Source organism: Cygnus olor, chromosome 10 (genome assembly GCF_009769625.2).
Source record: "Cygnus olor isolate bCygOlo1 chromosome 10, bCygOlo1.pri.v2, whole genome shotgun sequence".
Taxonomy (NCBI): domain Eukaryota; kingdom Metazoa; phylum Chordata; class Aves; order Anseriformes; family Anatidae; genus Cygnus; species Cygnus olor.
In genome coordinates this window covers 1,732,355-1,744,387 of record NC_049178.1, presented here as the reverse complement: position 1 = coordinate 1,744,387, position 12,033 = coordinate 1,732,355, and the positions used below count along the sequence as shown (strand labels likewise).

Below are 12,033 nucleotides of genomic sequence, written 5' to 3'. Positions count from 1 at the left end.
CAAAACAAACAAACAAAAAAATCAATCAACCAACAACAACAACAAAAAAGCACAAAAGCTAATACTTTCTCCAAAGGTAAAACTAGGTCAAAGCACAAAGGCACTCTGTGCAGTGTTCAGTGGAGCCGTGTTGTTTCCATATCTGTAAATCTGAACAAGTGCAGTCTTACAAATATATCATGATAGTGGATGAACAAAACAGACCTGGTGAGCAATACCGAAATAGTTACTGTAGAAATGGCTTGAAGGGCTGGTATTTCTTTTTGTAACCAGAGGAGTGCTAGGAAGATGCAACTCCAGAGTGGTAGTAATTGAAGAGGTTATTCCTATTCCTTTACCTAACAGGTAAAATGTTTGAGTGATTTTGAGAAGACATTGCCCTCTTGCAAAAATTCACAAATGCACCAGACTTGCATATTTTCCTTGTTATTATTTTCAATGATCATGTTTCCTTCAAATGGCCAACTTGGCAAGGGAAAGAACTTCCTGTTGAATGACAGAATAGAGAGCTTAGCATTGACTTTGTGAGTTGGTAGGTGGAAGACTCAAAAACACTGAAAAATATGATGCAAAAGTTGGTTGTTAAGTTTTTACAAGGGTGGCCTCTGCTTATTCCAGTTGGCACTCAAGTTCAATATTATGGCCTTCTGGTGAGTGTTCATGCTATCCCTTCTGCAAATATCATTGCTTCTAGACAGTCCTTGCTTTTTGTGATGAATATCCTGTGTTTGCTCATCACTGAAGGTTGTGGTAAGATTCCAAAATAATGGACAGCACATGGGCTATGTCCTTGAGGGATCAAGACACACTTGCTACTGCTGAACATGGTAGCTAACCATCATGATGAGTGTGTCTCTTCTGTGTCTCTGCTGAAATTCATGACATAGTACAGGAGTGAAAAAACAAGTTTAACAAAATGGAATGGCTTTAAAACATGTCTTTTAACTCTAGAATTCCTTACTGCTAATTTTTGTTGAATGGCTTTCATATATGACTCTTTCAGCCCCTGAAAGGGACAGAAGGATATATTCATCTGAACATGGGAAAGAAAAATTCCTTTTATCTGATCTAATAGGAATATTTCCTTTGCGTGTTGTCTCTTTATTTTATTCCTCCTTCCCATTTTATTATCTGCTGCACCACAGGCAACATGTTTCTGTGTACAACTGATTGCTGGGTGAATTGCTGGGTTCTTGAAACTAAACTAGTGCAGTACTGCAGTGCATGGCAATAACTAAATTAGGTGCTAGCAGTACTGCCACCTTGAAAGGGTGAAATCCTGGTTCTATTGAAATATATGGCAATGTTCCTGTTGACAATAGAGAATTCAGTATGAAATACAAAATAATTTAAAAAGTTTGCATGTCACTGTGCGTGTCACAGGTGTGGGTTCTTCTAAATTTCCAGGAAAAAAAAATCACTGCTATATCTTCCAAGTTTCAGAAAAAATAGATGCAGTGCTGATTTTAATTATTTCAGTTATTCATTAATTTGCTTTGTGACACTTTAGATCAGTCTATACAGTAATGACAACAAAAAAAGCTAACTTAATAGTAAACATCTCTCTTGTTCGTAAGATCATGTATCTCTGTGAAAGGCTGAAGAAAGTACCTGTGAAAGCTGACAGAGGAAAGTCTGAATTGAAAGAAAGTCTCACTTACTGGGTCTTTGTGGTAAAATCTCATATCTAACTATGGTGACATCTGATAATTTTTTATGTAAACAAAAATGGTTGCACAGTAGCTAGTATTTTAAACTACATTGACTTAATTCCCCATTTACCTATTTAGATTTCTTCAGGTGTTGTTGTGCATGTGGTCTAAATTGTAAAAAATTATTAATAGATGGATTTCTTACTGTGGCACATATTATACCTTGCAGATACTTGGTTACTTTGACTATGCTTTCACAGCCATCTTTACTGTTGAAATCCTGTTAAAGGTAATGCATTGTTAATTGATCCTTGTTAGCTCAAAAGCAGCTTTAGCAATAATGTTTGTAACTTTTTGTTTACCTTCCAGATCCTAGGGTATGCAGATTATGTCTTCACTAGTATGTTTACATTTGAGATCATTTTGAAGGTAACAGGGTTTTAAAGGAAGTTTGTTTAAAAGGATTTTCCTTGTGTGTCACCTGCCAAGAAAAGGCACTTGAAATGTTCTTCGCCTTTTCTCTAAGCGATCAAAGCTAAACTTTTTTTAAAGAAGAGGATTTTTTTTATTTGACAATTTCTTATAGTTTTGATTGGTTATTTTTTGCCATTGGATGCATGTAGAAGCTGACTTTTTATCATTACATCAACTTAGTAATTCATTTTTTTTTTACCCTTTAAAACTTACAGTTGTCAGAAAAAGGAAAAAAACACTGCGCATGAGCTTTTCCTTCTCCCTGCTCTGGCATTTCTAAAAAGAGTTGATCAGTCTTGTAAGGAGGGAGCATGTAATTTCTCATTTCTCTTGCTGAACTATATTCACAGAGATAAAATAGATAACTATTTTCTTGCAATAGGACTTGCAAGATATCTTGCATTTATCTATCTGTATACTAAGATACTTTGCATTTATCTTATCTTGGGCATACATTTAAATACACAGAAAGGCATAAATATGCTTGCTTAAATGTATTACCCATGCATGAGTTCAAAACTGGCATTTTAATGTACAGTTTGTGTACTGATTATTGAGAATATCCATTGGGGTTACTCAGACTTTACATGTGTAAATCTCATTTTGGCAAAGAAGCTGTATAACTGAGCATGTTAGGTTCACGTGGGGAAAATGTTGAACAAAGCAATAAAAGTATATATTTTTTTAATTTGTTAATATTTTTCCAGAGAATTTTGTATAATTCTTAAAAATTTAATTCAGTGCATATTCACCATAAGCTTTTGCTTGAGTAAACCCGATCTATACAATTATGAATTTCTGGTGCACTAAGAATCTGTACATAAACTTTACATTTCCAGTTGAGGATTAAGCTTAACAAAATCTCTTCTCCCAGCTTTTGCTCACATTGCTGTGCATACTCTTCACAATGCGATTTGATTAATACTAACTGATGCAATATTTGGGCTGTTTACAAGATAAGCTGTACTGTAAGTAGTAGACTATATTTATGCTTGGAGATATTCTCACAGACTTCTGTTTATCCCCTTCTCATTTTCAGCAGTGAGGAACTTGCTAAAAAATTGGTAAATCTTGTAACATTTTTAACATTCTAGAAAAAAGAATCCAGATTTTTCACATCAAGAGAAAAAACAAAATAAAGAAAAGAATGAAGCACTGAAATGTTTTGTAGCATTAGAACAAATTAGTTCCAAACTCTGAATTTGAGAAGCCATACTAAATGTGTTAGTGCCATTTCTGTGGCAGAAGAGAGTCAATAGACCACCCACATGCTCTGAGCAGCAGTTTGTATAGCTTCTGTAGTTGTGTTTCTCTACAGACAGAGGAATTATAAATTCTGCCTAAAACAAGCACAACTGGATGAATTAAGAAATGTTCCTACTGACTGCAAAAGATTCTGACATTGAGTTATTCTAGGGAAGTAGGAAGCACCAGAGCTACTGAAATCTGGCATTGTGAAATACTACAAAGAAACAAGGAGCCCAATCAGAGCCCAAAATGTTGATGCTCCTGACTCCACTTTCTCCAGGAAGCTCCGCCTGGCAGTGTACTCACATGTATTTATAAAGAAAATAAATTGTACCATAAAAAGTTTAGCGGACAGTACGTATACATGCCTGCTTTTCTAACATGTCTCAGATTCCGGCTTTGCTTGCTTGTGGCTTGAGTCCTCCATGTTTTCCCTGCTAGGTTCTGCACTGGGCTTTTGACAGTATCCAAGTCATACAGAAATTGTGTGTGTTCTACAGAGAGCAAATTCAAGATCTGTAGGAAAAATAGCATTCCTTAATTTTCCAGTCAAAAGATATGTGAAACCGATAAGAAGATAACCAGTGGCAATATTATCAGCTGCAGAGGAGAAACTTGCACATGTCCAAAAAAGCGAGTATTAAAATAGAATAACACACGTGAAGAGTCTTCCTCTGCTCTGTTTTATTGCCTGCTCTGTAGACATGAGGGTTTCCACATTATATGCTGTTGAGGTTATGAGTGAGGATATGAGTAACAGAAAAGCTGCAATATCAGTTTAAAGCATTTAAGAATTCTCTTATGTAACCCCTCCATAGCTTTCAAATCTAACTTACCATCCTGTTTGCAGTACTTGGCAAATGTGAAAACGTCAGAGTGAAGGCCAGGTTACAGCTTTGTGCTTTTAACCTTGCCCCAGCTGTGCTAATCCCACACCATTTAAACCAGTCCCCACTGGTGTGGAATTACAGGCAGGAGGAAAAGAGCAACAGCGCTCAGCTCAGTGAGTGCTCTCCAGCATTGGCTCTTCTGAAGGCTGTGCGGCCATGCTCCCTACCTCGTGTTTGCTTTAGGGTTTGCCTTGACCTGAGCAAAGGATAGAATGGTGTTTTTGTAGAACAGTTTTAGTCAAATGCTTTTGCTGCGATTTGTAATGATGGAAGCGTGAGTTCCCATATAAAGATGGGATGATGAGTACTTCAGCTGTATTTCTACATCCATATATTTTAACATTCATGGGAGTATTTATGTTAAATACAGTTAAATGATCACATACTACAGTGTGAATGGATGTTTGTAGATAGATGTAGGCTTGATACATCTTTATATAGTTATATTAGTGCTTAACTCCCACAGATTTTAATTAGTTTAACCACATTCTATACAACTGGAAGTGAAGTGAGCTAGGACAGTCTACCTGTTGTTCCACTACCCTGAGGAATCCTAGTCCCCAGTACCACAAACACCACGTACACTGTCTTCCAAGATACCCACTCATTATCTTAACCCATCTCTGGTGTGAAAGAGAAAAACAGCAATGTGATGCTGCCTTGTAACAGCCTTGTACTGCTTCTGCACCAGATTTTACTCTCAGGATTTTGCAATGCATTTTCAGCTCCTTCAATTCTCAAGACAAAAAGAATGTTTAAGAGTCAGAATCTGGTCCTTATAGTTTAGTAAGTGTGGGAGTTTTATGGTTCTTTTAGTCGTTTTTCTGTAAAAGGCCCAATCAGTTCAGTAAGATCAGTTCTTACATGAGTACAACATTTGTTGACATCAGAAACAATTAACACATTTGCTTGTGTTGCTTGAGCAGAATATTGTGATTTAAATGAAAGTTAACATATGTAGTGGGATTTTTTATCTCAGTTCCTTTTAGAAGGTGAGATGCTATTGTATGCATTCACACTCCAGGCAAGTGTCTTGTAAACAGCCTAAATGCCACTTTGATAAATTGAAATGGAGAGTAAACATGTAACAATTCTGTTTTTAGATGACAGCTTTTGGAGCGTTCCTTCATAAAGGGTCCTTCTGCAGGAATTATTTTAATTTGCTGGATTTGCTGGTTGTGGGTGTTTCTCTGGTATCATTTGGTATTCAGTAAGTATTATAATGTGAACAATTTATTTTTGCTTTGGGGTTTTATACTGAAATCAATCTTCCAGCTCCTTTTGTTCTGCCATTGTATGTAGATGTGCAAAATCAGTATTCAGGGCTGGGAATGGGATGAATTAATGCTTTACGTGGAGAGTGTTGTAACTCATTACTAATACAGGTTGGAAACAAATTCCTGCTTCCTGCTATTGCTAAGAGAACAAGGAAGAGCACCACAACACTACTGTGTAGCAAGTAATTCCTGGAGTTTCAGGAGGTTTATTAGTTTCAGAAGGTTACCCTGTGCTATTGCCACATGTACAGTCTAGTTCTATGAGCTTGTTCTTTTGGCATTGCCCTACTGGGCTATGTAACCTGACAGAATTTGAAGGGGAGAGAAGTTGTACCTTAATCAGGACTGAAAGTGGTAGTGAAGATATGTTTTGCTTCTTTCTTTTGGATGAGGCAGAACATACGAGTCTGAAGGTGCTTACTAATTCACTGCATGAGCAGTTGTGCCTCATTCAGAATCATCTGTGAAGCCTTTACTGACCTAGAAAAGAGCAAGGGCTGGGTGTCTGTCAGCTGCTTCCCAATTTGTATTCTGCTTGTACTACCAATTATGCAAGCTTTCAGTTTCACAACGTGTTCTTTAAAGGGCTATCTACTATTATTTTATCTGAAAACGCAGTTGTAGCTACTTAAAGAGAATGTGAGTTGAATTAGATCTTTTTAAATCCAGTTGGTTGGAAATTCAGGTATTTGTGGATTTACAGTACTTAAACACTGTTTTTGAAAGAGCTTGTCAACATGGAAAAAATACTTTGGGGAGTATTCTTCTCCTGACCAAACTTAATTGTATTAGTGTCAGACAAGATTCTGAGCTGTTAATTCCCAAGTTGCTCCAGAAATCAAAATTATCCTTATGGTATTTATGAGGTTAATACTATTTTCTAGTATCAATAAGAATCAGTAAAGGAGTGCTTCAAAAATCTTGTATGTTAAATTTTGATATATTTTTTCAAATTTTCATGTATAATGAAGTTGCAAGAACGTTGTTATTAGAAGTAAAATCAGTTACCTTAAAAGTAACAGAAAAACTTTTTTTTTCTTTTTTTTTTTCTTTTTTTTCCCCAGATCAAGTGCTATCTCAGTTGTGAAGATCCTCAGAGTCTTAAGAGTCTTGAGGCCCCTAAGGGCAATAAACAGAGCAAAAGGACTTAAGGTATTTATTTTTATCTTTTTCTAAGTTATGTTTCTGTTGACCCTATTCTTCAATACTGCCTCAGGTTAAAAAGTCTAGCACAAGAAAAATTCCCTGGAGAAGGTCACAGGGCAACACCATAAATCAGTTCCTGATTCTTAAATGTACTAGGCCAGATTGTGCCCACCATTACAGCAGTTTATATGTGGAGGAACACCACTGCCATGGAGAGATTTGACCATAACACTTGCTGTGAACCAACATATCACAGCAATATTTCCATTGTTGTTCCACAGTGCTTATGCACTTTTTAATCTATACGTGCTGCTAGGTCTATCTCAACAAACTTACAAATTTAGAAAACAAGTTTAAGTGTGGTAGCAGGTATAATACTGACAATGCAAAAATGGTAGTTTGAAAAATTAATCTAAATGCGATAAAATAGGTGTTTACTCTTATGGTAGTATTTAGTGATGCTACTAAATAACAAGTTATGTTTAACTTTTTTGTTTCTTTCCAGCATGTTGTTCAATGTGTCTTTGTGGCTATTAGAACTATTGGTAATATCATGATTGTTACAACTCTGCTGCAGTTCATGTTTGCTTGCATTGGAGTGCAGCTGTTCAAGGTAAGCAAACTCTCAAAATCTGCACTTCATCAAGAAGAGCAAAGCTGAGCTGAATTCTCTGTGGCTTGCTGCTGGAAGTGGGCTGGTCCCATCTGAACCAGTCATAGTATAAATGCATTTACTTTGTTTATTCTGCATTTTATCATTGTTTTTCTTGTTTTACACATAGGGAAAATTCTACAGATGCACTGATGAGGCAAAACAGAATCCTGAGGAATGCCGGTGAGAATTCCTTTGAGCTAAGAAAGTGTTCTTTTGTTTTTAGTAATTTAAAATGTAGCATGCATGTGTGACAGGCTGTTCAGGTTTGTATAAATTGGAATTACCATCTTGACATCCAGCAGGAAACTTTAAAAAATAAAGGCTGTCAACACAGGTTATCAAGGGAATAAAATGAGCTTGCTGATGGAGTAAAATGAACTATTTTGAATAGAGCATGGAATAATCTGAGGTCTTATTTAATATTTCACTAATGGCAGTTTGTTTCTTTCCCTTTCCTACAGGGGGATATACATTGTTTATAAAGATGGAGATGTTGATAATCCAATGGTCAAAGAGAGGGTCTGGCAAAATAGTGATTTCAACTTTGACAATGTTCTGTCTGCTATGATGGCCCTTTTTACAGTGTCCACTTTTGAAGGCTGGCCAGCGTGAGTGAATTCTCCATGTTTTCACATTAGTATTGAGGCAGATTTTCCAGAAAAGCTCTCTATCATTTACTGAGCACTCAGGGGTAACAAAACAGTCAAGCAATAATCAGGCCACCTTCAGTAAATGAAATCAATTTAAAATCAGGAGCACAATGTAGGCTAACTTAAAAGTACTGTATAGTCTCTGAATATAATAGTTTTGTGTGTGTGTGTGCCTGTTCACACCAATGGAATCTTTTGTTTTATATTGTTTGATTCCTAATCTTTCAGCTACTTCTGCTGTAATAATGTATTCTTTTAATTCTACTGGAAGTAATCCTTTTTGATATTTATCCATCATGCAATTTAAATAATACTAACTAATATGAAAATTTTAGGTGTTTGAGTAAATCGACTATAAAACTAGGAAGTAGTACACTGCATAAAGAAACCCTGGAAGAGCAATCTACCATTCGGTATTTGCCTAAATGAGTAGTCTTCCAGGACAGCATTATGTGGAAAAACAACCACCAAGCTGGTCATTATTTTGATTATTTTGAAGCAAACAAAAACAACAACAAAAATCACCAAACAAAACATTGTGTGGTGAGCTTCTGTGTTTGATATGCTTGTAAGTGCTGCCAGTACTCAGAGAAAGATAATACTAAACAGGAGGCCACTTGTGAAATCTGTCCTCGGAGTCTGCTCTACTCTCTTTTGCCATTTTAATGATAACTTTTTTCTTTTCTTTTTCTTTCTCCCTGCCCCCCCCCCTTACCCACCCCCCAGGCTGCTGTACAAAGCTATTGATTCGAATGGCGAGAATGTAGGACCTGTATACAACTATAGAGTGGAGATATCCATTTTTTTCATCATCTATATCATCATTATTGCTTTCTTTATGATGAACATATTTGTTGGTTTTGTCATTGTTACATTCCAAGAACAAGGAGAACAAGAATATAAGAACTGTGAGCTGGACAAAAATCAGGTTAAAATAAATAATAAACTCTTTTAGTTCTTGAAAGAATTATTTTATTATTATTATTACTGTTATTACTATTTTTGCACAAAGAGCTTCTTTCCTGCTTTGGGCCAGAAGAGGGCATCAAACACATATCTTAGGTTAAAAAAAAAAAAAAAAAGTAGCACTAGTAAATACTATCAATTAATATTCAGGTTACTATATGTTCCTCTTCCTGTAAGCCCAGCGTCTCAGTCTTTTTGTTGTGAAGGTTGTTACCTTAAGCTTGATAATTTAAATTAACTTCTTAGTGTCTCACTTCTTGGTGTCATGTTAGGAAGACTACAAGCACTTGCCAGTTTATCCATAGGCAGAGGTAGATTATACAGTAAGAACAAGAATATAAAAGTTACTTGCTGAATAGTCTGAAAATGTTCAAAGAAAGTGAATGTGTTCAAAACATTCTACTCTTTTTTTTTTTTCCCATTTATTCAGAAATTCACAGGTGATAGATTCAAATAAAAAAATCTGTCCCCTTTTATTGTTTAATCTTTTGACTGAGAAACTTGTCAGTCACCAGTCATGATTTTTCAGGTGCTCATGTTCAACTGTAGCACAGCAGTATTCATTCAAACATAGGTAAGCATGAAACCTAGGGGAGCATTCATACTGCATTTTGTACTCCCTTAGTAAGCCTTTGTAAGCATTCTTCAAAAGACTAGTGGAAGGTCCAGCTTATATGAAGATTTCAGGTAGTAATGGGGTTGGAGGTGAACCTGTGATGTTCCTACATATGTGACATGATTTTGCTGGGCAATTTAGCTGAACTAATAGGAATAACACCCCCCCCAGTAGCTGTTTCGCTAACTGTAGGATTTTATACTGTGCAGTTACACTGGTGTTTGAAAACTGTAAAGATGAAGCATGACGTCTAGGTTGGAAGAGACCTCCAAGATCATCTAGGACAGAGGTTGGAGGTCTCTTCCAACCTAGACGATTCTGTGATTCTGTGACTTACAGACTAATTAATAGTCATCATTATTATTATTCACTGAGATTCCTTACAGTGAATTCTTGATGATTCATTAGTATTATGATGGCTGGGTATCAGTATGATGATATGTGTATCTATAAAATACAGTGCACATAGTACTATATACTATACATACGCATATACATACATATTGTCTGTGGTCTGCTACTACATTGTACAAAGGTGAACCACTTCAGAATTTCCATGAGCACTCTTTGATTCTTTGTATGTAACTGAGTAGTGTATATGATCAGATATAGTTGTAAATAAATAGGTGAGGATTGGTAAGCTACTTGATTACTTTGTTAGTACTTAATAATAAAAAATCTATGTAAAGTAGATACACTGCATGTTTCTAAGATTTATATGTAACGCTTTGTACTTATGATTAATTATATTCCAATTTGATTCACTGTTAGGTATGGTCTGACAATTTTTGACATGCTTGCTTTTACAGCGTCAGTGTGTGGAATATGCCTTGAAAGCACGTCCTCTTCGTAGATATATTCCAAAAAATCCTTACCAGTACAAGTTCTGGTACGTGGTGAATTCTACTGGATTTGAATACATCATGTTTGTCCTCATCATGCTGAACACACTTTGCCTGGCTATGCAGGTAGGAAAACCAGAAGCTCTTCTGAAGCCACTTGCATGAATTGCAAGGGAAGATGTGGGTGATACAATGCCTTTCATTTATGGCAACTTCTATTTTTTTGTGAAGTGAAATTAAAACAAACAACTTCTCATCAAAGTACTCTTCTGTGATGCATGCTAATCTGTTTATTAGTTCTCTTAAATGTCTGAAAGAGCTTTATGTGGATGGTCTTCCTAACATAATGAAGCTCATTGATCTATATTTAATCATTGTAATTTAATGTAATTTATAAATGTCTATTCCCAAGGTTGTCCATGTGCAAGAAAATGTGAAGGGAATGTAAAAGCCAAATTCTGTTAGCAAACATTTCTCTGTTAGCAAATGTTTCTCTGAACCCCTTAGATTCTTTTATCTAATAAAAGATATCTTATTCTTTTATTCAATGCCTTTAAGCGTTACTTCATCCCTTTGTAACTTCTGTACTTGTTCTGTCTTTGTTTCGTATATGTACTAACCCATATTTCCACCACCTATGTCTGTATCTTCTCCAGAAGTTTAAAAACTTCATATATGAAGCAACTCTAGAATTGTATAAAGATGCAAACATACAAATATGTTTTTTTATATTAGCTCTATGTCTGTATATATTTGGGTGTATTTTTGCACATGCTCTTTTTGTCTGTATGTTTACCTTTTTCTGCTTTTCCTGCATACTACATCCACTGTTTTTCACCAGCTGCTTCTCTTATCTACTTTTCCAAGTTTTTTCTTTCTTTTCCCCAGTACTCTTGATTTTGATATGAAAAAGAATCTTTCAAATCCAATCTATATACCCATTCTACTTACTTTTTGCAATAAACTTGCATGCGCTGTTATGCTCTTAAATATATCACTCCTATACAATATGTTTTTTCTGTGACTAACATACTGCGGGCTTTTTAAGCAGATATGAGCTTATGTAATTAAGCAGATTTAAGCAGATATAAGCTATGTAATTTAAAACCCGGGGAAAGATCTGGGGATCTTTAAAAGATTTGGGGAATTGCTTTTGTCTAATACTCCTTTTTTGGAGAAACACAATCCTCCTCAAAAACATCCTTTTAAGGGTCCCCAGATGTAGAGGAATGCCAAATTTGTTCCACTCAGTGCCTGAACAGAATAGATTTAAATAGCCATTTTTGGACAGAGATATTCAGCTAGTCTTGTGTGTATATAGGTGTGAATCAAAATATACTATTAGAAAATATTTTCCTGTGCTGCACTGTTGCCAACTTTTTGTATTCTGCCTTACTTTCATTTATTATTTTAAAACCTTTATTTTAAATGTGTCATATTTTTCATTCACAGCACTATGGACAGTCTAAGCTCTTTAATGATGCAATGGACATTATGAATATGGTTTTCACTGGAGTGTTCACTGTGGAAATGGTTTTGAAACTGATTGCATTCAAACCCAAGGTAAGTTTTAGACATGATTTAATTAGGTCATCACCACAAGAATTAAGTGTAATG

General features: G+C 35.6%; 1 protein-coding gene across 19 annotated transcripts in view; it reads left to right on the top strand.

Annotated features, from left to right (window-relative positions):
• The window catches only part of CACNA1D (calcium voltage-gated channel subunit alpha1 D), a 188,890-nt gene that overhangs the window by 123,426 nt on the left and 53,431 nt on the right, over nucleotides 1–12,033 (top strand). For 9 of the 19 annotated variants that reach the window (XM_040568759.1, XM_040568767.1, XM_040568764.1 and 6 more), the window contains exons 21-30: nucleotides 1,882–1,941; nucleotides 2,022–2,081; nucleotides 5,368–5,474; nucleotides 6,606–6,693; nucleotides 7,193–7,300; nucleotides 7,470–7,522; nucleotides 7,804–7,950; nucleotides 8,719–8,920; nucleotides 10,384–10,542; nucleotides 11,869–11,979. In XM_040568759.1, the coding sequence (XP_040424693.1) occupies nucleotides 1,882–1,941; nucleotides 2,022–2,081; nucleotides 5,368–5,474; nucleotides 6,606–6,693; nucleotides 7,193–7,300; nucleotides 7,470–7,522; nucleotides 7,804–7,950; nucleotides 8,719–8,920; nucleotides 10,384–10,542; nucleotides 11,869–11,979 (1,095 nt within the window). The remainder of the gene's footprint in view (nucleotides 1–1,881; nucleotides 1,942–2,021; nucleotides 2,082–5,367; nucleotides 5,475–6,605; nucleotides 6,694–7,192; nucleotides 7,301–7,469; nucleotides 7,523–7,803; nucleotides 7,951–8,718; nucleotides 8,921–10,383; nucleotides 10,543–11,868; nucleotides 11,980–12,033) is intronic. The other 10 variants (XM_040568771.1, XM_040568769.1, XM_040568773.1 and 7 more) reach the window with 2 other exon arrangements.